General features: G+C 44.2%; 1 protein-coding gene across 1 annotated transcript in view; it reads left to right on the plus strand.

Annotated features, from left to right (window-relative positions):
• fam49bb (family with sequence similarity 49 member Bb) overlaps window positions 1-25,036 on the plus strand; it is a 34,357-nt gene extending 9,321 nt beyond the window's left edge. Inside the window, exons 2-12 of the mRNA XM_071921485.2 lie at window positions 548-639; window positions 12,573-12,655; window positions 13,797-13,918; window positions 15,423-15,528; window positions 18,073-18,212; window positions 19,919-19,996; window positions 22,134-22,250; window positions 22,373-22,452; window positions 22,567-22,693; window positions 23,491-23,561; window positions 24,279-25,036. Coding sequence (XP_071777586.1) covers window positions 12,583-12,655; window positions 13,797-13,918; window positions 15,423-15,528; window positions 18,073-18,212; window positions 19,919-19,996; window positions 22,134-22,250; window positions 22,373-22,452; window positions 22,567-22,693; window positions 23,491-23,561; window positions 24,279-24,342 — 978 coding nt within the window. The 5' untranslated portion in view covers window positions 548-639; window positions 12,573-12,582 and the 3' untranslated portion in view covers window positions 24,343-25,036. The remainder of the gene's footprint in view (window positions 1-547; window positions 640-12,572; window positions 12,656-13,796; window positions 13,919-15,422; window positions 15,529-18,072; window positions 18,213-19,918; window positions 19,997-22,133; window positions 22,251-22,372; window positions 22,453-22,566; window positions 22,694-23,490; window positions 23,562-24,278) is intronic.
• The last annotated feature ends 2,694 nt before the right edge of the window (window positions 25,037-27,730 follow it).

A 27,730-nucleotide genomic window follows, 5' to 3' on the forward strand; every position in this document is an offset into this window, starting at 1 on the left:
CTTCCTGTAGCCGCTCTGCTAATGTTACATCTCCATTTGTGTGATTTCAGGTATAATAAACTAGTAGAAAAGGGAACTAAAAGATGATATATGTGTCATATGAAGTTTGTTTAGGGTGTCACCAGTATATTGGTGCGCCAATCTTATTGTTTTAGTACTGGCTCGGCAGAGATGCATCTGAATTGGCATTTGTTCCATTGAAAATGCACAAAATGTATTTCAGCACATTAATAGGATTGGATTAATGGATATATTTTGGATATTCAATTTTAACATACACTATATTTTTGAGAGGAAATAGCAATTCTAAGTGAATTTCCAGAATGTTTTTAGAAATTTTGTTGAAAATTTTGTCTAGAAAAGGTTCATAAGGATCATGTTGAGTAATGATACCACAAAAATAACTCATTTTTGGATATTGTTAATTTTCTTTTGGAGTTGTGGGAGTTTACATTGGACCCCACAGTTGTATCAGTCAGGCCCTAGATTGTTACCGCTTTGCTGAGCCTGATGTGTGATGGTGTGTTCCTGTCGACCTGTGTTTCAGAGGCTGACCTCTGCTGGAGGACTGTGACCCGGGGCCACCTGCCAGGCCGGGCCTCCCTGCTCCTGACTGACAGTCACACAGCTCCACTGCTGGTAAGTACTGGTGCTCGGTCACTGGTGTAATCCTTTTGGTGGGCTCAGACTGGAGAAAGTTGTGTTTTTTCCTCCTGGTGCACACTGGAAGAAAATAATGTTCTCACCTGGCATGTCTTTTTATGTTCTGCATTGATGAAAAAGTTGTTCACACTGCAGGCCTTCACGCTCGCTCCACTTCCAGTTCTCATGGCAACGTTGACAAATTCCAATTTGAGTGTTTAAATACAAGTCGCATGTAGGTCGCATGCCTTGGGATCGATTTCGTGCCACATATCCATGGCTACGTTCACACTACAGGTGGAAGTGGCCCAAATCTGATTACATGTGACAGATTTTTTTTTTGTGTGAACGCCAAAAAATACCTGGAATCTGATCTTTTTAATTCCGATTTGGGCCTCAAGATCTGATGCATATCTGATATGCGCCAGTGCAACCTGAGTCTGACCGGTCAGATAGGAATTCATGTGGTTTTTACCTCAAACTCCACGGCGCAGATCACTGTCGTCACTCTGCATTGACACACTTAAGAAAGAGGAGGACATCAACAACGATGGAAGTCCTCTTCATCAGCAGGCAAAGTCTCATCTGACCTCCACTGCAAATATTCCTTAAAATTAACGCTTGGATCACAATTTCACCAGCTTCCCTGATGTACTGTCTTGCAAATATGACTTAATTTGTTATTCATCTGCACATGCGGGTCGCTTCTCATACTGATGTCAGATATGGGCCACTTTTCGGATCTGAGCACAAAATCGGACTTGAACATTAAGGCCTGTAATGTGAATGTAGCCCAAGTGATCCAGATCAAAATTGAAAAAATGTGACAAATGCAGCTTTTTGCTGTTCACAATGATTTGAAAACATCAGATCTGTGTCGCATATGAAGGGAAAAATAATTTTCAGCTGCAGTGTGAACGCAGCCTGAGATCCCTCTCTGTGGACCGCTGTGTGTCACTGCTGGCCTAGAACCGAATCCTGCCAAAACCTTCTCTCCTGCGTCTCCCCGACAGTGTGTCCCGCTGCTCTCCTACTGTATGTTTTTAAGAAAGAAAAAATTATGAAGGGGAATGGACCGCACACTCTCCTTTCAAAAAATCCAGAAAGTGAGCAAAGTGAGCCTCGAGACTGTTTTGAGTGCTGACCATTTTTCTTTTTTGAACATCTTGGTGCTCAGCCTCGCCTCTGTTAGGCTTTTGATGGTTGAGTGGAAGAAACTTACTCTCCTAGATACACTGGAGATACAAAACATGCTGTCATCATCCTAGCAAGGGTTTGCATGCATTTTAAGATTTAGGGGATTAAATGCAAGAGGTTTGTTTATTTGATGGGTAGACATGTAACAGGGTACGTTAAAATATAATTTATTATTTATAACTTTATTGGTTAGGCTTGTCTGATATAGATTTGAACATGCAGCATTGAATTTTAGCGTTGTTTCTAGGGTATTACTAACCGGTAGCTTGGGCACACTGCTGCAGACATGTCATTATATAAGCCTGCCTGTGGTGCACCTATGCCTATTATAGTCTTGATGTGCCGTGCTGTGGGTGTATGTGTAATGCCGGCTCAGGAAATGAAGTGCATTGTGGGCCATAAAAAGGAGTTGAGTAATGTAGGTGCTCCCGCTTCCTGTTCCCCAAGGCCGGTGTGTTTATGTAAGTACAGGGCGCAGGGTCACTACCTGACGTCCCCGCAGAAGGAGAGCTGGAAGCCATGAAACCCACCAGTTTTAGTTATTTTAGTTTTGACATGTTTTTCATTTTGGTTAATAGTCGGTTACTTTGTACTGTTGACCAGTAGTGGGTATGTACCAGACCACAGAGCAGTAGTCCTTTTTGTTTGTTCTCGGGACTCACCCTCATTTTAGGCCAATATATTTTAGCCATGTGTAGACTTGTATGTTTTTTTTCTAGGCCGGGGTTTTACTCTTGCTTCCTTTTTAATATTTCTCCCTGACAGTAAAAGCAACTATTATTTTATAGTCAGTCTACAACCAGCCCCAACTATTACAACTACACAACGTCCCTCTGCTTGCATGTCTGCCCATCCCTGTTTGTATTTTCCTCCCTGTCTCCTTGGAGACGGTTACCATGACACACAGCTATCACTCCACTGGCTTAGCCATCATCTTGGAATGCGCAGCGTTACCTGCTGTGCTTTTTTGACAGCTAAGCCTCAGTTGGTTCATATATAGGATCACTAAGTCAGTGTATCCCCCTGAGACCTGTCGTGTGTTTACAGGTTAATGCCGAGCTGCCGTGGTGCCCTACTAAGACTCAAATCCAGCAGCTTAGCCCGAACGGCAAACTATTTTCGTTAGCTTGCAGCACATGACCCTTTGGCAGTACAAGAGAACAGTGGAAGTGTTGCATTATAAATGGAGAATGGAGTTGAGTTAATGCGGCAGGCTGGGTTTTGTGCGAATATACAGGATGGATTAGCCTCACTAAGCCAGGGGGAGGTGTGGTACAGTAGCCTGAGGTAAAGCTTTTCTTGGCTCGCCTGCTAGTGTGACTATAGGTGAGTCAATACTGCCCTCAACTGGTGGAGAACTGCAGTACCTTAGCTGAAGGATCCTGCACTGAAAATGGCATTCATCTTTATAATGTTTATCTTTCAAATTCAGGCACTCCTTAACTTACTGCTCTGCCCACCAGGCAGCTATTTCACCTTGCCACCAATTGCTAAGCCATCAGTTAGCCACAAGACAAAATAAACATCAGTAATAGTATTAGTGGCTCTTGATGTTATTTAATCAATTTACCTGTGAGAGGGCTTGCTAAAATAATCACAAGTGTTTTACCACACGCAAATATCAGTTACTCTCCTCTTGACTCAGCATATGGGAGACGCTCGGGCACCCCGCGACCCCACACACTGAATAGGTAATTGGAGATGATATGTCTGAGTGGGTGTAATATGCAGAGTGGCTTGTTATGTCAGCTAAAAGCCCCCATCTTCTTCTTGGTTATATATTATTTATGCCACTGGAGGGCTGACATGCTGTATACCTTCCTGCCCGGCTTCCCTTGAGTAGCACATCAGACCGCTCTCATTCTCTGTTTAGGCCTACATGCTAGACGGCCTTAATGCCACGTCTGCCTGCTGAGCATGAAACATGAAATTATCATTCTGTCTGCAGAAATGTCATTTGAATTTTGTCAGTTGATTTACCAAATGAACCGTTCCCTCCCCTGAAGTGGCTGTAAATGAACACTGGGTGGTGCTCTTGGTTCACTTTTTGTTACTCCTCCTCAGCCAGGGGAACTGATGTGTTGACAGTCAAGAAATCATATTCTGTTTAACTCACTGCTGCAGAGTTTTGCGACAAATGAGAGTTCCCAACAGTGAGAGTTCATTGTGACTGCTGAAAGCGGTATTTCAAAATTACTTTACAAAATGACTCTTTTGAAAAATCTAACAACTGTAATGATATTACTTGGAGCTACTCTTTCTGGTTGTAGATGTGCTAGGAGTAGGCTATATTTATATGGACTAGGATTTAAAAATGAAAGTAAGAAAGTTGTGCTGATTACAGGATGTCAGACAGGGTAGTTTTGGTGGTTGCCCACACACAAAGGTGCTCTACCAGACTGAAATATTAATGATATAAGATTTTAAAATGACTTTAAGGTGAAAATGGTGTTTTCCTCTGCAAGTTTTGAAACACCCATGCACTTATGAAATACAAAATAAAATCATATTTCACCCATCCCTAAAGGAGTAGTGAGAAGCTACTAAGAAGTTAGCTAATAGCTATGCATAGCTTGCAACAAATGACTAAATTGGTCTATTGTGTGTTATATGCATAAGCAGGAATCTGGCTCTACTGTAAGGAAGATCACAGTGCTCGTTGCTGTCAACATTACGCCCTAAATTTACTTGTGATTTTAAACCTGAGCATACCTGAAACCAGCATATGATGATAAGAGTTTGGGAGTGGTCTCCCCCATCATTCATGCCTTTTTATACACAACTGTTTTCATCCTCCAGATGGCACTCCTCTCTTTCTGAATGAAAATGCCGGTACCCTTCTGCCGAAACCCGTCAGCCCTCCAAAACCTCTGCGTACTCCGCTGTGCCCCACCCTAAATCCAGTTAGGGTGATATTGAGGAGGAAAAAAAAAAATTTAGGCTGCTGGGACACTGTGTTTCTTTGAACGTTTCACTTAAATCAGTCTTTACTTTGTTTTAACTACCGCAAATGTAAACCGGTGTACTTCAGCACCTTAGGGAGCAGTGAGCGAGTGGACTTAAGGATGCTGTGAGGTGGGTGAGTCACACTCAGTCAGAAGGTCACTCTAGTAATGATGGTTTGGGGGTGTTTAGCAGAAGAATGGGGGATCTGTGAATGAGTTTGGGAGGTAGCTGCCTCCAGGGAGCTACTGCCTAGACCTACAACAGTGAGTCAACATGCCCCCCACCCTCCACCCCCCTCTATAATTTCCTAACACACCCCAATAAGGAGTCAGAGGACTCTCAAGGGCAGGGTGGGGAGGGCCAGCTGGAGTAGTGCCGTCCTATCCATTGCAGCTCATGCAGTGGAGACTCAGAAAGTGTAAAATTTGGGGTGCAGTTCTTACACACTTCATGGACCTGTCTCTGCAGGTCACAAGACTCCTTAGTTACATCTGCCAAATTTTTTTTTCAGTTTCTTTTAATCTCATCTCATTTTGAATATTGAGCAGCCTGTTCACTCCAGATGATCAGATAGGCCAGTGTGTTGCTGGCCCAGTAGCCTGATGGCCTGCCTTTTATCAATCTATTGCACTGATCCCAAATTAAACATCAATCCAAGCTGTCGGTATCTGATGTGTTCTGATGATGTTAAGCGTTGTATTGATGTGACTGATGAAGAGTGGCGCCGAGAGCCTCTTTACACAGCTCCGTTTCAATGGAGCCTGCGTTTTAGCAGGCTCTTGTGCATGTGCCTGTTTCCATGGTTTCCAACTTTCATCAGGTGCAGTCCAAAGAGGAAGGCTTAGCTGAAGCTGAAGCTCCCACTTTCATCCTCCTCTGATCTGTTTCTCTGGACAAACCGTTGGTTTCATCTGGTCATTTTCTTTACATGCTGACTGGGTTCATCCTGGCCAGTGATCTGATGTAGAGAGCTTTATAAGGTAGTGTCAATGTAATATTTTGTAATGTACTAGATTTTCAAGGAGAGAACATTTTTAGAGGAAGAAAACATCTTGTCTGTCTGTTTGCTGCTGGTAGTGCAGTAGTAATTACACGACAGTAAGATGAGACAGCTGATATTGGATGTCGGCTTTAGTATTACTGTCAGTTGTTATGATTCAGTCCTGCTGTAGTGCTGAGGTTTGTTTTGATTTGCCAGAATCTGGGTGAGGGGGGCATTAGTTGATGTTTATTGTGGCGCAACAACACAGAGGCGTGGCTGCGGGGTAATCAAGTTCACCCCATAAACAAACAAATGGCATACCCCTACTGAGACCCCCCTCCTCTGCACCATGTGCCCCCCTAAGCCATTTTCAGTCAGCTGGGTAGGATTGGTAAGAGATGGTGAGGAGAAGTTGAGTGGGGGGGGAGGTGAGGAGTGGGGGGTTGGTGGGGGGGCGAATGCCAGCCCCATTTGGGAAGTGCTCCCCCATTTTCTGCCTGTCGAGTCAGGCCAGTGTCAGCGAGCTCCGGCGGGTCCGGGTCTGGCCGAGTGGGCTAATGCGATGTGGCGTGTCACCCGGGGAATCTAGGTCAAGTTTAAAGCTGCCTAGCTCTGCCCGCCTCTGCCGCAGTGTGACGCTTCACAATCCCTCCCCTTCAACACACGCAACCACACACGATATTCAGCACGCATCCTTACTTGCATTACTCTCACTCTCTCTCTTTTTTTTATATATCAAATATAGACTAATATGAGCTGTGCATTTTCCTCTCCAGCCCCACATAATCTCAGACACAAGCGCACACACACACACACACACACACGCTGCCTCTCCCCATCCCCCCTCCACGCCCCAGGCTAGCGCTCAGCCTCTCCACGGCGGTGCCCACGTGACGCGCCGTGCTGTGTCTGCGTCTGGTTGGGGAGGGGAGGGGAGGGCGTTGTTTTTCTTCCATAGTAAAGCAGCAGGGCACGTGGATCCTCATGCTGCAGCCTAGTAGTGGAATGTCAGCACTATCCCCCCCCTCCATTAGCCGGCCATCACCCCGAGCCGTTTTTGTAGGACGTTGCCGCAGTGCTCGGTTTCAGACGCGCTCCGCTTTCTCGGTGTGCTCTTAAAGGGAAGCACGGTGCTGCGAGACGCTAAAAGGCAGTGCCATCCAGAGGTCACGCTGCTGCATGGGCGTGGCACTGTTTTGGTGTTTTTACCATGCAAGCTCCAGTCTCTCCCCACTGTCTGCAGTCCTCTAAATATTTGGAAATATGTGGAATTTTGTTATTCCATGTCCAGCATTTCCCATTTTATTTTTTAGAATTGGCATACAACCTTATGACAAATATATCTCAGCAGACAAAATGTATAAACATATCCTGCCATGATTAAAACATGGTAATTTGTTCCTATTCATCAGCATCTGATTTGATTTTGTAGTGAATTGTTTTTTTTAATTTTCATTAAAAATTTAGATAACAACATTGTGAATTTGCTTTGCTGCACAGAAATGGTCCATTTAAATCAGTGAGTGCTTGATGCTCAGTGGTGGAATTAAATATTCCTCCATCGTCTTCAGTTGACTTCACTCCCCTACTAATCCGCTGTTTTTGGCGCATTACCTCATCTGTATTAATATATTCATGTGCTTTCAAGTCCTACTACTACTGTACTCTCTCCTCACCCGAAGCCGTCCTCTGATTGGCTGCTGAAATGTTTTCAATGGCACCAAATTTTTTTTTGACTCCATGGATACAGCGAGCTGTTGGGTAGATCGGCTTAGCCAATGGGAGAGCTGCGCGGGCTCCTGGTTGTCGAGTTCTGCCCCTGGCCTTAGAAGCAGCCCTCCCTTCCTCGCTGTGAGCACGCGATCGCTCAGTAGGGGGGTTCAAAACAACAACATGCCTGTCGTCGTCCACTCCATGGTGCCCAGGACATGCCAGCACCCCTGGGTACTGTAAAACCACTGAGGGAGGGGTGCTTGAATTCCTCCACCCCTCTCTGACATCTGCCCACTGTAGGCAGCACTTCAGCACTTTTTGCTCTCTCTTCTCTACTCACAGTGCTATCACCAGGCAAGCAGTTGCCCTCAATATCTGGTGAATATTGACTTAAATTTATTTTAAAAGGGATGGTTTGTCATTATACTTGAGAAGTTGATATTGGCTACAAACTCAGTGTTGCTTAATAACTTAAAGCTTAAGTAATGTCTGTAAACGATCCTCAGAATGCAATGTGACTATTTTCAAAAAAACATTTTTTGCTTGCTTAGCAAAATCTAAAAGCTGTAAAATGTACTCATTTAATCTCCTCTTTTTACAGTAGGCTTGAGGATTCTCTGTTGGACTTTGAAATGCAGCCACGCAAATCCCCGTCCTTAAAATGACCTCATTTCAAACAGCACAAGGGAGCAGTGCTGGGCCTGTGGGCCGCCAGCGCCCGCGTAACGCAGCAACGCCTGGCAGCGCTGCCAGCCGGGCTCAGTCTGAGCGGCTGGAAGGTGGCAGTAGAGGACCAGGGGATGTTGGGCAGTGCCCGCATCATCCGGCAGGGCGAGGTCGCTGACAGCTCTCATCCCTCCTGCCTGTCCCCTCTGAGGCTGGCTCAGGTGCTGCATCCCGACAGCCAGTGAGGTGCCAGTGTCGGCGCAGCCAAACATTCAGGTCACATTAGTGGAGGGTAATAAGACGAGGCTGGGCGAGGCAGGTGGGTCTTTGCAGGTGGTCGCTGTTTGGTTGAATTACTAATGGTTGTGAGGAGGGTTTCTGCAGGGTGTGCAGAGCTGCTTCAGTGACAATAATAAGAGTAATAATAATGAAGGTAATTTATTTGTGTATTTAACCTTTAGCGTACTCACACCTAAAACACTCATGTGCAATTCATCACTAATGTTTTGCCTGTAAGGATATGGACATGACCCACTGCTAGGTTTTTCTATTAGAGATGCAAGAATAAATGTCATCTCTCTCTCTCTGTCTGTCTCTCCCTCTCTCTCTCTCTCTCTCTCTGTCTCTCTGTCTCACCGCCCCTCATGCATTTTAAAATCCCTCCCTTTTTCTGCCTCTATCCCGCTGCTACCGACTGCTGAGTGTGTACTTTGCTCTGTCGCAACACCTCTGTGTCTCTCAGCTTTACCTGTGTTGGCGTGATTTACCATGTCACCACCGGCCCTCACTCAGTCACTTTGGCTTTTCACCTGTCACTCATCTGAGGTGACATCTGCCTGCCAAAGTTGAACTTCGTCACTGTTCGGTGTTCACGCTCTCGGAGTACATCCTGGCTGTCTCTTCTCTGTCACCAAGGGTTAAATCTGTCTCCGCTGATGGAATCTGCCACAGATCTCTGACTTGTCATATGGCTGTTGACCTCTGCCTCTCGACAGAGGGAGATCGGCTCTGTGCTTTCCAGGAGTCGGAAGAGCGCTGGAGCATGGAGCCTCCCGACGCTGTCACTTCTCATTGCATAACTCACAGCTGAGGTGTACATACAGTATATATGTCTGTCTGTGTGTGTGTTCATTCATTGCTACTAGTAATCTCTCTTTCAGAGCACAGGTCGAAGAAAGCCAGTTAATGTTTAGGTCCCCCAGAAAGTATATCTCTCTATCTGCATCTGTAGCTTTATGAAGCATAGTACATATATCATTAGTGTATTGTACATTAGAGCTTGGGGGTCTATAACAACAACAACCGATATTGTTTATTGTTTATTCGGACCCCCATTAGTTGCTACCGGGGTAGCAACTATTCTTCCTGGGGTCCACACATAAAAAAAAAACAAAAAAAACACACAACATCAACACACTACATACATAGAACAGTCAACAACACAACCCTCATACCTCTCACCCAAAACCCAGATTCCCCTGACACCCACCCAGCACCCCTCAGATCACCCCATACCCTCACAGAACACTCTCAACTTAAAAAGAAACTCACTCCAATAACAACAACAATGATAATATTACTAACGATAAACAGAGAAAACAAAATAAAAATAGATCAAAACTCCGTTACCACCAGGAAGGAAAGCACTCAGGCGCAGAATTGAAACAAACGGAACAGGACAGAGAAAACAAAACGAAACAAAACAAGATAACTATGAAGGTCCACACCAGGAAAACAGCAACACCAAAAGACATACAGTCAAACACCAGACAACAGCAGATAGGTCACTTATCTTAAAAGAATCCACTTTTTTAAGTGCTTTTTAAAACAAGCTCTGCTAGTTGGTTTATTTTTTAAGGAACATGGTAGCATATTCCAATAAGATGTAGCTCTGTACAAAACCGTTCTTTGCCTTGCACAAGTTCTAGGTGTGGGAACTATTACATGACCTTGTGTTACCTGTCTGGTAGGATGACCATGTCTGTTGTTGATATATGAAATCATTGAGTGTAGACTTTTAGGCCTGGACAGGTACAGTCAAGTACAGATGTTACGAAAGAAAACTAGGAGACTGCTTAAGAATCTTTTCTCAACTTTTAGCCAGGAGAGAGCATCATGCATGCCCTCGACACTCGCCCTGGATGAACAGTGAAGAGCTAGACGTGCAGCTTTGTTCTGCACAAGTTGAAGCTTGTGCAAATCTCTTTTAGTCGCACTTGACCAAACTACTGAACAATAGTCAAGATGAGACGAGCGATTGTATAACCTGTCTGATTGAGTGATCAGTCAGGAAATAAGCACACCTTCTGATGACTGACACTGATCTTCCCATTTTGGCTACAGTCTTATCAGTATGATAAGACCAGGTAAGCTGTTCATCCAGGGTGACACCCAAAAGCTTAACTTCATGGACCCGCTCCAAATCTATACCCCTCATTGAGAGGGAGAGAGTTAACTCACTCCTCAGTGCATGAATTGAATAATACACACGTTTTAGAAACATTTAGCACAAGCTTATTATTTTCTACCCAATTTGACACACATTCAAGTTCACTTTGCAGAATTTCATTTAGTTCATTTAGACTATCGGTGGACTTATACAATGTAGAATCATCCGCGTACATCGTTATAGATGACTTATTTAACACTAGGGGGTAGGTCATTGGTAAAAAGTGAGAAGAGGAGAGGACCAAGGCAGCTACCTTTGGGAACCCCACACTCCAACTTTCTTGTAGCTGAAAAACTACCATTAAAGTACACACACTGCATTCTGTTAGTCAGGTACCCTTTCATCCAGCTGACAGCATTTGTACTGAAACCGTAAGCCGATAGTTTTTTCATTAATAGTTTATGGTCTATAACGTCAAAAGCAGCACTGAAGTCAAGCAAGACAGCACCAACAATTTTTTTATTATCTATTTGACTCAGCCAATCATCCGTCATTTGTGTTAAGGCTGTACAGGCTGAGTGGCCGTCTTTATATGCATGCTGAAACTCAGAATCAAGGCCATTGACAGAAAAATAATTCAAAATTTGAGAGAAGACTAGTCTTTCCATAAGTTTGCTAAGAACAGGAAGAATACTAATAGGTCTGAAAGTACTCCTACTGTTCTTAGATATTGGAATGATTTTGGCAACTTTCCATGCCTGAGGGAAAACACTTTCCTTCAGGCTAAGGTTAAAAATGTGACAGACCGGTTTGGCAATGTAATCAGCTGAAATTCTTATTAATTTACCGTCAATGTTATCCAGTCCAGACTGTTTATCGTTTTTTACTGAGATTAGAAGTTTTTTTTACCTCCTCCAGTTGTACCTGTTTGAAGTTAAACCTGCAGTCTTTGTTTTTCATGATAAATTCTTTAATTAATTCTACAGATAGTTCACTATTTGAGTTATTCATATTATGTCTTAGATTGTCAACCTTATCAATAAAGAAATCATTAAAATAGTTGGCAATTTCGAGCGGTTTTGTAATAAATGCACCATCTGATTCTATAAAGGAAGGGTTATGTGTTTTAGACCTGCCTAATATGTCGTTAAAAGTATTCCATAATTTCTTCCCATCATGCTTTAGTTCATAAAAAAAAAAGTTTTGGTAGTGAGATCTTTTTTTCAGTCTATTCATTTTTGTGACCTTGTTTCTGAGTTCACTGTATTTATTCCATTGAATAGAGTCTCCCGATTTTATTGCAACACGTTTGATTTCATCCCGGTGAGCCATGCATGTTTTCAATTCCAGCAACAGTCTGTAACATCTCCGAGAACATTTGTAGTGCAATATCTGTTTCTCTTACTGTACACACACCATTAATAAAATTCATAAACACGCCCTGCTTATCTTACTTTTCTACTTATCAGCTTCCTTTATACAGGTTTAATTGGATGTGGCCTGTTATGTGCAGCAAGCAACTATTCACTTCATGTGTAGATGTGAACATAGATTAATTATAGCTGATTTCCCAGAGGAGGCTCGTGAAATGGATTGTTTTGCATACAACTGCCTGTAACTGCTTGGGGTTGCTGGGAAGGAACTTAGCAAAGCATAAAACTCACACTCAGTTGGATTCGCATCTAAGATAAACATATTTCTGTAAGTCGGTTCTTATTTTTGGGAGGTGGTTGTGCTTTTTGGTTTGACATCTGGTTGGCAAGAGCCTGGGCACAGGAAACCCATATTGGGTCTAAGGGGAACGCTGGTGGCTGCGAGCGCCGGGTACATCTGGGGCACTAGGCCACCGAGTTCATACAGGCACTAAAGCAATGAAGCAGAACCGGAGTGAGGTACCATGGATACAGTGGTGTGGGTGCTGTCTGTGTTGAGTGTATATATATATATCCCCCCCCCCCTCCTCCCCACACACACACCCTTCTCCTCACCTCACATTGATTCGTCTCATTTATTGATTTTCCCTCTCTTTCTCAACAGGTATTGTAACATGGGGAACCTCCTGAAAGTTTTGACTTGCACAGATCTGGAACAGGAGCCCAATTTCTTCCTCGATTTTGAAAGTGAGTTCATTTAAATAATTGCTCCCTTTCCTGATATTGATCACATGAATATCTTACCATAATATTACAAACTCCAATCTCTAAGTCTTTTCACCCCCCGCTCTCATCTTTTTACACTGTGTTCTTCCCAGAGGCGCAGGAATCAAATCCAGTAGCAGAGCCTCGGCGCTTTCCATCTTCCTGCCTCTCCATGCCGGAGTGTGTGTGTAGAATATCAATCAGGGCAGAGTTGCACCAGAGCCCCCTCCTCAAATATAAAGCGCTGAAGTTCAGTCTCTGTGTAGCCTAAGGCCCCTCACCGCGGCTTGATCCTATGCCGTGGTATTCTCTCACTCAGCAGACAGTGGGCCCTAGAGAGTCAATCATACCTTCAGCAGAAAGAATAGTCTCATACTAGTTCTGGGTGATATGTTTTTAAAAGTGTTATCGCAATATTTATGGACCAAACTTCAATATTCGATGAATATATTCCTTGATATTGTAACATTGTCTCCAAACTATTCAACAATGCGCCTTCATGTTATTTTCAGTATGTCATCATTTACTGAAATCAGACTTCAGAGTAACTCATACGAAATCTCAAAATGAAAAATACTACTGGTACTTTCGTACGGTTTGCAACAAAAAAAGAGCATAGCTGCCAATGTGAGTTGTTTTGCAGGGCTTTGGTTTAGCTGGGGAGCAGGAGTTTGGTGCAGCCCTCCTCATACTTGGCAACATGCTTTTGCTTGAGGCGGTGGAAGAGGTTTGCAGTATTGCAGCTCTTCAAGCAAACTTTACAGACAACTTGGGTTTGTTTTGTATCTGACACTTGGAAGCCAAACAACATTTGTCTCCTCTCATCTCGCTCCATTTTTTCTTCCACACAGCCAGGAAAGTGGGCGGGGTCAAGGCTGAATGGGAAGCAATAGAGAGATGATTTCAGTGAATTATTTTTATTTACATAGTTGAAACATACATTAAAAATAACATTCTTGATATTGGATTTTTCATGTTGTTCATTCAAATGAATCATATCATAGCACTAGGCGATATATCGAATTCTGTCTCATACTGTAAATTGAGCCAGAGAATATGGATTAGATGCCTCCTCCCAGCAGATGTGCCCCGTTGACCTTGGTCTCGCTTGTGTCCACTGCAGACGCCCAGCCCACAGAAGCGGAGCGAGAGGTGTGGGAGCAGGTGGACGTGGTGCTGAAGGACGCCAAGGGGATCCTGGACGAGCTGCAGGCGTACAAGGGAGCGGGCCAGGAGATCCGAGAGGTAAACCAACAGCTACTTCGCCTTCAAAAGCGACCACTGTTGGGAATCGTTAACTAGGATAGTACAATTAATCAACAGAATATTAAACCGTGATATTAACTAATTTTGTGCACCAGCCCTGAAATCAATGAAGCAGATGCTAGAGAAAGTTTTACATTTTATTGAGGAACTGAGGAAGTATTGCCGTCTCATTTTTTGTTTCCAGTGTTTAAGTATTGAACAAGAAATTATGTATTCATGCGGACACAGCCTTTTCTTACAGGGATCAGATAAAATAACGGAAAACACCCATAGTATTCTCTCTCAACACTTTAACTTTGAAGTAACAAAATCACAAATACACAGGCAGCTGCACATACAAGTCATATTAAGTTGAATGCCAATTAGCAGTATGTGTCAGCCTTAAAGGCGTCTGACATTCAGAACTTTTGTATGAGTTTTTCAAAGCAACATGAGGCAACTAACCAAATAGCCAAAAAAAAAAAAAGCCAAATAGTTGGTGGCTGAATTTCAGGTGCGCCGATCACAAAAACGGCAAAATAATTTATTGTGATAAGGGGAACAGTCTTGTCATGCATGGACAAACTGCATTGAGAATTTATTTTTGTTTTATTTAACCTTTATTTAACCAGGCAAGTCATTAAGAACAAATTCTTATTTATAATAACAAAGAGGAACAGTGGTTCAAAGTCGAAGCTCATCGACAGGATAGATGGACACTTAACAGCAAGTTGCTAAACACCACAAACTACGGCCTGAAATGAGACAACGCCTCTTTGATGCTGTTTCAACAAAATCTGTACGTCATAAGCTTCACAGAGATGGTATTTATGGCAGGGCTGCCCATCAGAAACCACTTGTATCCAAGGTCAATGCATAAAGATGTGTAACTTGGTGTGAGGAACACAAAATCTTAACATCTGAGCGATGGAAAAAAAGTAATATGGTTTGAAGAGTCGTCCTTCACCCTTTTTCCCACATTGGACAGATTTACATTTGGAGACAGCCAATGGATGCCTTCAATCCACAATGTCTGTTGCCAACACATGGTGGTGGATCTGTTATGGTATAGGTGGCCATCTCATTGCTTGGCACGGTCGTGTAACAGCCAATAATTATGAGGCCATTTCACAGGACCAGCTGCACCCTATGGTGCACACACTGTTCCCTCATGATGTTCCCATATCCCAAGATGATAATTCCCCCATACACACTGCTACAAAAATGTGAAAATAGTTTCATGAATACCAGGATGAAGTCAAACGCCTTCCACCGCCTTCACAATCACCAGATCATTGAACCTTTATGGGACGTTCTGGAGCACAGTGTGCAAATAGATTTCCACCTCCTTCATCTCTTCTTGAAGGAGGGTCAAATATCCCACTACATACAGTTCAGGACATTTGAAGCTGTTGTGAATCTGTCCAATCCAATATCATGACTTGGAGAGCTGTCATGTATTATCAGACTGAACTGATGGCCTTTTTGGTATTTGAACTCTCAGGCGATCCAGAATCCGAGCGATGAGGCGTTACAGGAGCAGGCTTGGGCGGCTGTGGTCCCCTTGGTGGGGAAACTGAAGAAGTTCTATGAGTTCTCCCAGAGATTAGGTATGTATCTGGCTGTACCACATATAAAGGAACGCTATTATGTAGGCTGGGTATGTATCCTTTAGGCCAGGAAAAATGATATCAGTGGTTCTCAAGCTGTGGCACACTGGTTTCCTGTGGAGCGAGCTCAGGTGTGCTGTTAGATTTTGCTAAAATGCAGACGAGGCTTTGTGGGACATTTCCAAGAAGTAGTTTAATGTTCCTTTTTATATATAGCATACTTGCCAAAGTGTCAGCCTTGATGCCATAAAGGACGAGAGCCATCGTCCTTCATGCAAAAGGTCATTTATATGGCCGAAGTACTACTTCACTCTACATGAGACAATATAGACACAACCTCCTTTCATGACCTTAATTGTTTGCATGTGCATCTGCAGTATTGGTTGCTGAGCTGCAAAAATTAACACACATGCTCACACATACATACATGCACCCCATGCTTATACAAACATACTTGAACACCCCCACAGCCTTGCATTTATCAGCATGCTGCTTGCTTTGCACTCTGCGCTGACCTCTGTGTAGTATGGGGCTATAGGCTGTTTCATTAGCATGGAGATGGGAAGGGGTGGGTGGGTGTGGGGGTGTAAGCTTCGTGCTCCCTGATCTTCTTATGACCCTGAGGCTGAGGGTGTGTAGCCCGCCATGCCTCAGTGACCTCAACCCCGTAATCCCAGTGGCGGCGGAGAAGGTAGTCAATGGAAGCAGTGGGCGCCAGCCTGCCATGGCTGTTATGTAACGAAGTAGGTCGCCTCCCAGCCAGGCTGCTGCTCTGCTTCGCTGCCCTGACTTTAGGCTTCGGGGGCCACGATGGCCTCCGCAACCTCCTGTCCTGTCTGATACGCACGGAGCTCAGGACCTTTACTACAGGCTGGTTGAGATATCTGCAGAGCATGGCTACCAGCCTCTAGATAGAAGATGGGCGATGTTGTGGAGAGTAGCTTAGGCAATTATCTTTGCATATGAAATACTGGGAAAGATTCTTCTGCTGTGTTGTCTTCCTGTTCTTGCTTCAACTATTAGTTGATTTATTTACACCCAAATGGGACTTGGTTTTAACATTATTGACTCAACAGGATCGATTTTCTACCTATAGATGAACATTAGAATTCTTATTAATATTCAACACTGTAAGGATGCAAAACATTCAAAACAACTTTTTTTAATTATTATGCTGCAAGGTACAAATCTGAATTTGAGTGAGTCTGGTGCTTCGTTGATGGAAGGTCCTAGAGTAAATTCCCGCCATGTTCTGACCCTCCCCTCTAAGAGAGGCGCGCCTACATGCCCGCATTCTGCTTGCCTGCTCTGCCGTGACCTGATGAGATCAGACATCCCCCCTCCTCCCCCGACTTCAGACATACTAGAGTGGCTCATTTCTGAGGGTCTGAAAGCAGCTCCATCTTAACTTCTGTTTTGACTGGGACAGGGGGAAAAAAAATGCACTACTAAGGCCATTTTTAATCAGGCACTTCGCTGCAAACGCTGGCCCAAGCAGATGGGAGTCATTACTGAATGGCAAACGTGCTCAATTTACCGCACTGCACTGCCAGCTCTCTGTCCGTCTTCCAAAACCTCCCTCTACGATTATCTTAAGTAGACAGCAGTCTGAATCTGTCTTTTTCTTGGTTGTGTTGACATGCTCTTCCTCATATGTAATCAGCAAGAATTGTAAAATACACTTGGAATAAATATGTCTGAAGTACTCATTTGGAAGTTAGTGATGCCAAGCAGCCTCGTTGCATCAGATGTTTACAGGGTTATGTCATTATTGAAGCCTCTCTTCAGCGTCTAGACTCTGAATTCTAAATACTGTCTGCATCTATAAATAAAAATTCCCTCTGGGCTTTGAAGGCTTTCTTTTTTTTTTTTTTTTTCTTTTTTAACTGGGTGTTTTGAACAAGGCATGGCAATGCAATAATGTTACTTGCATGGAAGGTGTTCAGTACATTTTTCTTAATCTGTTCCTCGTTTCTCTGCCTGTGCTCTTTCTGCATGCTTAATTATGGGGTCTATAGGTATACCATGTCAAGCCATGGCACAGGCTTTGTATTTACTCACTGTCAAAACAATAAGTGTAATCCTGCATGAATGCAACCCCAGTCCCCTACCCCTCTATTTTATGCCAATGAGATAATTAGGCTCATGTCTCATCTCCATCTGAGCAGGAAAGCCTCTCAGCACCCCAAATCCCCCCCCCCCCCCCCCCCACCCCCCGACTGGCACTGGGCCCTGGGCAGTTTGGGCACCACCACTGCCCCATTATCTGTTCCTGCCTTAATCAGGGCATTTCAGCTGGCTGACATTTTGAAGAAATGAGGAAATGCAGTACAACATTCACACATGTAGCTGTGGTAGTGATCCATATTAAGAGTGATACTTAAGCCTTATAGCTGTATGAATACTCTATCCTTTCCTTGTGCTGTAGAGGGTTGACTGTGCCACGCTGGTAAGGATCAAATGCTTAAGTCTGCTAAAAATATTGGCAGATGTGTGCTATATTGGTAACCTGTGTGTGTGTGTGTGTGTGTCACTTCCTGACAGAGGCGGCGCTGCACAGCCTCCTGGGAGCTCTGACCAGCGAGACTTATGACGACCCCACTCAGCACCTGGAGCGGGAGCAGGCGCTGGCCAGGCAGTTCGCCGAGATCCTGCACTTCACACTGCGCTTTGATGAGCTTAAAGTAAGATACTCTCTCTATTCCTCAAACATATCCCGAGTTTCCCTCCGTTCAGTTTCCTCCATTTAGCCCTAGCCTCACCCTTGCCGTAACCTTTTGATCTCGATGTACACTGTGCACTTTTTCCTGTGAATCGAGTCAAACCTCTTAGTAGCCCAAGAAGCTGCTGATGCCCTCTAATTAGGTTTTAGTGCTGCGCGATGTTAAGTTACCGCCAATGAGCAGATAATTAGCATTTAATTGTAACCTTGATACTGTCTTGGTGTGTATAATGCAGTGGATTGTCAGTAGAATGGACAGTAAGATTTATTGTGGGGAAAGAAGTCCGCAGATTGTCGTCGTCCTTCGCTGAGGTTGCCGACTCCTATACGAAGTGGCAGGTTTTATAGATGATGGAGGGAAGAAACTCCCAGAATGCATGTTTGTCTGGCGTGAGCACAGCATCTCCCACTCCCCAGAAATTGCTGACGGGCATTCATCCGACACCCATATATTAATCCCTGGTGTTTGCTAGATTACTCATTGTCAAAAACATAATTGTATGAGCACTCGTCTTGTTAGACAGTGGATGAACTGGTTCCCCTAAATCCCCGCTACACCCTCAGTCCTCAGAAACACGCACTTAAAGCGCACCCCGACGCCCCCAGGCACTCCACCGCGACGCCCCAATTAGTGCCCACTACCCAGGCTGGCAAGATAAAAGCACGAAGGTAGGGGGTACAAGGTGGCATGCCAGGCCTATTCATCAATCTTTCACTCCATCCATGGGCTTCTGACCTAGTTAAAGTGTCTGCGCAGCTTACAGCCCCTCCCTGGTGGAGCAGCCTGTCTCTCCTGACATTAAGTGGACACAGACTGAGTACCAGTCTATTGTGGCAGGATTACCCTGCTGCCAGTATAGCTTTCACTACAACTGGCTAATGTACTGCAGGAATGAGGATAATTAGCCAAATGATGAACCGTCATTGGTGGAGCTTGTTGGTGACATGCGAAGGAGGTTTTTTTTCCGGTTGGCCAGTTTCTGTCAGGGGGGGGTCGGTTTGGCTCCAGGTTGAAATCAGTTGATTTATATTTTATACAAAGCCGTGTCAAAGCAATTAACTGACTCCTGTGGCTTTCTGTCTGAGGCTCTGAGTGTGTGTGTAAATGATATGGGAGAGCCACTGTCTGCTCCAGCCAGCGAGGGGAAGCCCACGCTTGTGCCCTGACCCGACTCTGTGAGCCCGTCTCTCTCTCTCTCTGCTGATCTCCCTCCTGCTCTGTTCTCTATAACCTCGCCTGTATGTTTAACGAGAGCCTGCATCCTCTTTTGTCAGCCTGATACTTGTTGACCCTCTTGTCACAAAATATACCGATGCACAGCCCTACTGTAACAGGAAAACAACTAAAATTTCTCTGACAGGGGAGCAGGGATGTGGATGTAAAGGGGATGAGTGTCAGTGGATTCAAATCCAGTTCAGCAAATGAAATTGTAATCGTATCAGTGTTCTTTTGATGTCAGTTCCCCCCCGAGCTATGTTTCTGCCTTGTTTGCTAAAACATTGTCATGATGATGGCGTGTTTGATCCAGAACTGAATGTCCTGCTGCAGGCTGTGCCACCTACAAACACACTGGGAAAGAATCTCTCTGCCTCTCTGTCTCTCTCTCTCGCTCTCATATCCTGAGTGTCTCTGTATTAAGATGCATATTTTAATGCTTTTCTTTGCAGATGACAAATCCTGCCATTCAGAATGACTTCAGCTACTATAGGAGAACCCTGAGCCGCATGCGGATCAACAACGTACCGGTGAGCACATCAAGTCCCTCTCTTCTCTGGGGGGGCGGGGTGGGGTGGGGGGGGTTGATGTAATGAATTAAAACAGTAACATAACTTTGGCAGTATGTGCTAATTGCCCAAAATTGAGAGCAATCTCTATAGAAAGTTCAGTCCTGTGCACATAATCATTTTTGGCAGAATGTTTTCAGGTGAAAAGCAGCGTACAGAGTGGTTTGTCATTAATAATGTAATTGTGTAATGTTGACTTTGACTTTCTTTTCATTATTAGATAAAGCAGACTAGTGTCCTTGGATCTATTTGTGATGCCAAGCTATGTTATTAATCCTGAGATGTTGCACTCAACTAAGAGAAAATCACTGCAGCCAGCAGATTTTGTCGACATAGTTCCAAGTTATCAAGGACTATAAATCCATTAAGCATTTTTACTGTCTTACATGTGTAATGAATTAATGATTATGTTAAATCAATGAGTTAAAAGTGTTTTCATTTAACTTGGATAGCAAACAAGGGTAGCATGCGCATCACATCAAACTATATACTGCAAGCAGAGATGATAGCAGAGATCATTTTAGTACCATCATCTTAATATGGGTGTTCAACAAGAGTGTAATTTTCTATTTCTGTAACTTTTTTTTATGGCTTTGGCCCTCATCAATTTCTAAGAAAGTGCGTCATCATGACCCGTCTCCCTTAAGGACATTTATGGTCTGATCTGATGTTGATTAAAGCCATCAGTTCTCATTATTATCCTTCCACATTTTGGACCGCATCTCGGGGAAAAGCAGGAATGATGGATGAAGTTTTTACATTGTTGGAGCACCTCTTGAGTCGGGGGTGGGGTGGGGGGGGGGAGTGCGGCAGGCAGCGTCTCACACCAGGAAGTCAGAGTCCCACGGGGAGTTTCAGGGAGTCTGAAGCACAAACTGGAGTGCAGCGGTGCGTAGCGCCAGAACCTGATCCCAAATCAGTAGCGCGGCCCGAATCCTCCAGGGATACAGCTCTTTGCGGGAACAAGACCTTATTTCGGGTCAATGTGGGTTCCATACAGTAGATAACAACCTCAGGGATTAACAGAAGGAAAACCCCTACGCCCCTCCTCGCTATCTGCAAGTAGCCACAACAGCGGTTCATGTTACAGATATGCCCATTTCATCCTTTTTGTTTAGCACAGTTGCTCTGTAATGGACATTTACAAAAGGACCGTATAAAAGTCACAGACCTGCCAGTGGGCTTTTACTACAGAAATAATAGTTTTAATCAAATGACATAAAATGGAGGCAGCTCACTCAATGCTGTTCTTGTGTTTCCTATAGGGATTGCCCGGACAATAGCTTTTGACATATTATGAAATTCAAGCATCCATTTATTCTCCTATGTAGTGCATGCCACACTTCACCAGGCATATACTGTAGATATACTGTATATATGTTCAAGTATACATACCTTTTTCAACGGCTTTAAGGACATCACAGAGATACTTGGTGTAGGAGAATGTTACATTTTTCAATATGCATTGTATGAGCAGAATGAGCTGAATCTGCCTGATGTCCTCAAGATGCACGTCTCTTAGTTTTGACCTGTCTGACAGGAAGTTTTATTCCTCATACTAGAATATGCCATTAGGCAAATGGGCCCAGACATCTCGCTGTTAAGACCTGTCACTGTTAAAGGATTCTCCAGCAGCCCTTCCTCCGTGTAGCTTAGTACAAGAGCGTTTTAGTCGCAGCTCAGACAATTGAATCATTGAGACATTTTAGATGAAACACATCTGTCCCTGCGGTAAACGGTCTTTCAGTTCATGTGTCAACAGTTTTTTAAAATGTGGGAGATTATTCATATTCACTTTGTGTTCTCTTTATAAAATAAAGGCCGACTCGAGGCAGGAAATGTTCCTGCTATTATTTAAATATGTAGACGAATTTAGAACATGTTGTTCAGGAGGCACCTTGTTCCTCATTATCCACCCAGTGTGTTTTATTGTCTTGTTCATTCTGAATCGGTAATGGAAGTGAGACACTGAATCCCTTCCAGCTCCTGTAGTGCTGTTCTGTAACTGACCTCTGACCTCTCAAGGGGGGCAAGAGAAAATTATATTTCCCTATGGGGATCAATAAAGTATCATATTATCATTTTCAATGATTTTCAGGCGGAAGGTGAGAATGAAGTCAACAATGAGCTGGCCAATCGGATATCTCTCTTCTACGCTGATGCCACACCCATGCTGAAGACATTAAGTGACGGGACAACAAAGTTTGTATCGGAGGTAAGAACAAAGAAAGGTGTCACATACATATACATACAGAAAATATACTGTAACAATGGACCATTTGAACAGCTATACAAAAGCATGCTCTCACTCTCTTTTCTTTCTTTTTTCCCTTAAAGAACAAGAACTTACCTATCGAGAACACGACAGACTGCTTAAGCACAATGGCGAGTGTCTGCAAAGTCATGTTGGAAACACCGTAAGTGGCACCCTGTTGAAATCACACTGGCAGAGCTGCTTCAGTTGTTGTTCAATACCTTCATGTGTATGTAATGCTTTGTGTGTGTGTGTGTGTGTGTGTGTGTCCTGCCAGAGAGTACCGTAGTCGTTTCAGCAGTGAGGAGACGGTGTCCTTCTGCCTCCGGGTGATGGTAGGGGTCATCATCCTGTACGACTACGTCCATCCTGTAGGAGCATTCGCCAAGTCCTCCAAAATCGACGTGAGTACCGCCATGTTGGCTCCATGACCCCAGTCCACTGTTTGCTCTGAATCTAACGCAGTGGTTCTCAAAGTGGGGTCCAGGGACCCCCAGGGGTCCTTGAGGGGGTTCCAGGGGGTCCCCAGCAAAAAGGGGAATAATTTATTTTCGCTATAATTCCATCCATAAGTAACACAATGACAGAATGTATGACTATTTTGGTCATGGGTTTCATACACTTTCTGTAATAAAACTTCGAAACAAGGTCCCCACGGGTCCTTGAAATCTTTGAAAGTTTGTGAATTTGAGAAAAACAAATAAAGGCCTTGAAAGTTTTTGAAAATAGACATAAATAGACATGGGTCATTGGAAGTGCTTGAATTTATATATTTGTGTTAGAGAAGGCAAGAGACCACATAGTCTGCCATCACTGTAACACAGTTGACAAGTGTTCACACATTCAAGCCTCTCTCTCTTTTTAATTGTTGTCTGTGAGCTTCTGTAAAGCCTGCTAGTTCTCATTATAAAAATTCTCAGTGTTGTAACAGTAATTAACCTTGATCCGTGTCTCAAACTATGCCGTGTTGGGTCCTTGAATTTGAGGGAATTGGGCCTGGAAAGTCATTGAAAAGTCCTTGAATTTGATGTTTAAGAAGGTGTGGGAACCCTGTCTAAAAGCAAAAATCCTATCAGATGGGGGACCCTGGGACAAAATCTTATCAAACGGGGGTCCGTGGTCTAATTTGTGTCAGTTTAGGGGTCCTTGATGTGAAAAAGTTTGAGAACCACTGATCTAACGGGTTGTTTCTGCTCTACAGATGAAAGGCTGCATCAAAGTCCTCAAAGATCAGCCTCCAAACAGTGTAGAAGGCCTTCTCAACGCTCTCAGGTAAAGCCGGTCTGCCTTTGTTTCCACTCACCACAATTGAAATTTAATTGTGTATTCCTTCACTAAAGCCCAGCGTGGGTTCATGTAATGTGATTTTAGCTGCAGTCTGCCAGCAAGCACACTTTTTATCTCACCAATTGTGGCTTTTAGTGAAAGGGAGAAAGCTGTGGTATTGGTTGAATGATGGTAGCTGCTGTTTTGTGAGCAGGGGACCTATCGGTTCATTTTGTCACAGCATCCCTCTGCATCGCCTCTTTGCATCCGTTTCAGCACGGTGACTCATTGTTTGCACAGTCCAGTAGGAATTTGGTCATCTATGTTCAGTGTTGCGCATTGAACCCTCTGTTCTAGATTTGGGTTTGGTGCTGAAACCCCCTCAGAAGAGGCTATTGCATCTGACACCTTGTCCCCTTACCATCTCCCAAATTTAAGCGGCTCGCCTTGCGCTCACAGCTGCTCGAGCTGACAAGGCCATTTCCGTGGCAACCTCACATCTGTATCTCTGTACCGGGGCCCGAGGCGCGCCGGCACTCCCCAGTCGCGTGAGGTCACTTGTGTGCTAAAGCCCCCAGATCTTCTTTCAGTGCAAAGGCGTTGTGCAAACGATGATGCGTGGACCTGACAGATGGTGACAAAATATTTTAGATGTATGGAAAGATGTGTCACATTGACGGATCCAGTCACTGATGTCGGTCTCTGCCCGTCTATCACCTGCAGGTACACAACCAAGCATCTGAATGATGAATCAACCAACAAGACTATCAAGAGCATGCTGCAGTAGGACTGAGCTGCTACAACTGCTTGCCTCACACCCTGCTAGGGAGACGCCACTCTCCCGAATGATGTCGGTGCACAGAATGTTTTTGCTTTTTTAACGGAATAAGAGCTGCAGCTCCGCCCTCTTTTCTAATGCAAAATGCTACTGCCATTATGAACGTCTTTTTCTGTGCCAAAAAGATGTTGCTGAGATGTAATGTTTTCGATAAACGCCATACAACAATGGCAGCTATGAAAGCATTGTGGATTCTCTGGTGTTTTTAACATGTCTTGTTTTTCCCTATATAAGGGACGGGAGTGCTTTGACTTGAAAATTTAAAAAAGAGAGATATATAGAGAAGTATATATTATTTTTGTTTGATTCGTTATTTAATATTACATCCTCTGCATGATGAAAATGATGTCTTTTCCTCTATTTAAAAACTAATGGTTCAATTTAATTTGTCTGCTCAATTGTGCATTAAATGTTTTGTTATTGAAATGGTACTTGTCAAAATGAGATTAAGAGTACTGTTTGTTTTATATTTTTTATAGGTTTTAATTTGTGCATTATGTCTTTTTCATAGTTGTGTTGTATTTTTCATTTGAAAACTTTAAACTGTGATGTGTGCAAATCAAATTAAAATTGGGAGTCTGTACTGTAAATGGACAGTATGTTGCGGCTGGAAAAATTAAAACGAGAACTCTTGTTTTCTACAACCGACTCTTTACGTTTGATCTCCTATCTCACATCATCTCAGTGCGGCAGTAAGGAGGTTTTATTGCAGAGGTTTTGTTTTCCCTCGTCTCCTGTGAAAGCAGAGAGACGCACCCTCTCATGCAGCAGCATGCAGACTGGCAGTGAGGCAGAGCCAGAAGAGGTCGCCATTTCTTTAAGCTCACAGCTTGATTCAGTGAACTCCATGACACACGCATGGCTCCTCACGGGCAGATTTTAAGTCTTTAAATGAGATCAGCACCCCTAAGCAAATAAGGAGTCAACGTTAATATAGCCAGTGTAGAAGTGATTCAATCCAGTCTCACACCAGATGGTTAAATACAGTTCTTTAGTTAAATGAGTTTAGTTAAATTTCCCTCTAATCCTTTGATGTACTTGATGTACACCAGCTTACATTAGCTGCTTTTTCTTCTTATCCCTGCGAGCCAACATGTTATACAAACATCTCCCCGTGCATTTGTCATGCCCTCTTTGCTTTTATGATTGTCTAGTCAAGTCAATGGCTCATTAGGAATCATTAGGGCATGATCAAAATGACAAGTGTTCATCTTTCCTTATAGAAAGCTTTTCCGGATCCATTAATCATTCCTCTGCATCCTGCCTTTTAGGTTTTACTCCTACTCATTCCTCAATAAGAATGAATGAAGGACACCAACGGAAACATCCTTGCAATTTACCTTCAATCTCCTAGCACCCATCTATTCTATTTGTTTTTTTTTCCCCTCCTTTCAATAGTGCTTTAGAGTGAGAAGGCAAGTGGGAAGGGGGCTACTCTTGGGTGGGCACTGCAGCACTATCTGCAGTGTGTTGGAGAACTTCTCAGGGTCAAAGAGAGAGAGAGAGAGAGAGAGAGAGCGAGAGGAAGCAGAGTCTGGATGGGTGTGTCCCTTGGCTCTGCAGCATCACTGCACTAACAGACTTGGAAAAGGAAGGAAACGGGAGGGAATGGAGAAGGGAGACGGGAGCATAAAGGAAATAAAGTGGTCTAGTCTTGGGTGGGTTTGAAAGTCCTTGAGGGGCAGTGGGAGGGAGAAAATGGAGCGTGCTGCCCGTAGCTGGTCTTGTGTTTTTTTGGGTTTTTTTTTTTTTTTCTGAATGAGTGCAGCTCAGATGCAAAATGTATGACATGGTAGTAGAGCATGCAACACACTCATAGAAAAGCTGCTCGTCACCCTGACAACCTTTCAGTGGGCAGCGGCACGCTCGCTCTGCTCCGGCTGCTCTCCCACTGTGACCCTCAATGCAGAAGCTCCCTGCTCACTCATCCTGTATCTTCGGCCTGTGCGGGGACAGAGGGGAACTATCATATCTGGATGAATGAGTCCTTTCTCAGCGGGGCGTTGCATTTAATCTAACATCGTATTAACCTTTCCCCTCTGGCGTTTCGATCCGCCAGGAACCGCTTTGGAGGCGGAGGCGTGGCCGGAGCCTAAAATTGAGATAAGCAGGTTTGTGACCGGAAAGTTGCCAGTTTGAATTCTTCAGCTAGACAAAAAACTGAGCAGGTAAAAGTGGGCGATGAACGATCTCGCCTCCCTCAACAGCTGTCGTCGACCGGCCCATGAGCAAGGCACTCGCCCACCAGCTGTTCCAGTGGAGCTTATTAGAAGAAGCAGCAGCTGTTTTACCATTTGGTGTAATGATTTTAATGTTATAATCATTGATCCTGGTAGGGAAATTCTGTTTTCTTCCCCAGAGAGGTCAGAGGTCAGGCTCAGCTACAGAGCAGCATCTTATGAGCTGGTAGGGATTCAGTGTTTTGCTCAAGGACACTTCAGCAGGTCTTGCACAAGGGGTTGAAGGGTTTGAATCCTTTTCTGAGGTTTTGGATTCTCCGTACCTCACGCAAACAAGCCCGGAAACATGAGCTGGAGCGTCCCACCAGAGGGAAAAACACACACCGACACACACAGAGGTGCAGATCCAGACCCCACCCCCCCACCCCGCCCTTCCTTCCCAAAAGGATGAAAGCCCCCCAGAGGATGTAAATTATGATGTTGGTCACACCTCGCAGCTAGGAACGTCTCTTTCTCATGACCCCGGTGGCTCAGAGGGCTTCGTGAGACTTGTCACCATGTGGCTTACATTGTCACAGCTCTGGTAGAAAGGATCAGATCGAGCTGCGGTGGAATATATTTCACGATGACTGAAAGGCTGTATGACAGACAGTGAAAGGATAAGCCGGGGTCAAAGGGAGCGTTGCCTTTATGCTCTTAAACTGTACGAGAAAACATCCACATTAAAGTCTGTGCATTTTGCTTCGCAACACGGTTTGCAACATTGAACTGACAAGAGTTTTTGGAGGATAAATCTATTTTCTGCACTATGAGCTGCACTTTCTACTGTAGCGTAAGAAATCCCTTTCTCGATACACATTCTATTTCAGTGATATATCTGCCAAGTTTCTCGACAATTCAGCATTTGGACTAATATGTGCCAAACTGAACTGGCACAACTGTCAGTTATTTCTGAGTAAAGAGTTTCTTCTTTTATTCCAGCGAAAACCCCCAGCAGCCTGAGAACTGTGTTCTGTCCGTAAACCACAAGGCCCTAACACATTGCTCATCTGTCTCTTGGGTGAGACAAGTTCACTTTTCTAAGAAAGACAACGGCTATCCCCTGAGACCCCCCCCCCACCCCCCCCACCCCCACCCCCCGCCGCCTCGCACACACA

The sequence above is a fragment of the Centroberyx gerrardi genome, chromosome 22 (genome assembly GCF_048128805.1).
Source record: "Centroberyx gerrardi isolate f3 chromosome 22, fCenGer3.hap1.cur.20231027, whole genome shotgun sequence".
Taxonomy (NCBI): Eukaryota; Metazoa; Chordata; class Actinopteri; order Beryciformes; family Berycidae; genus Centroberyx; species Centroberyx gerrardi.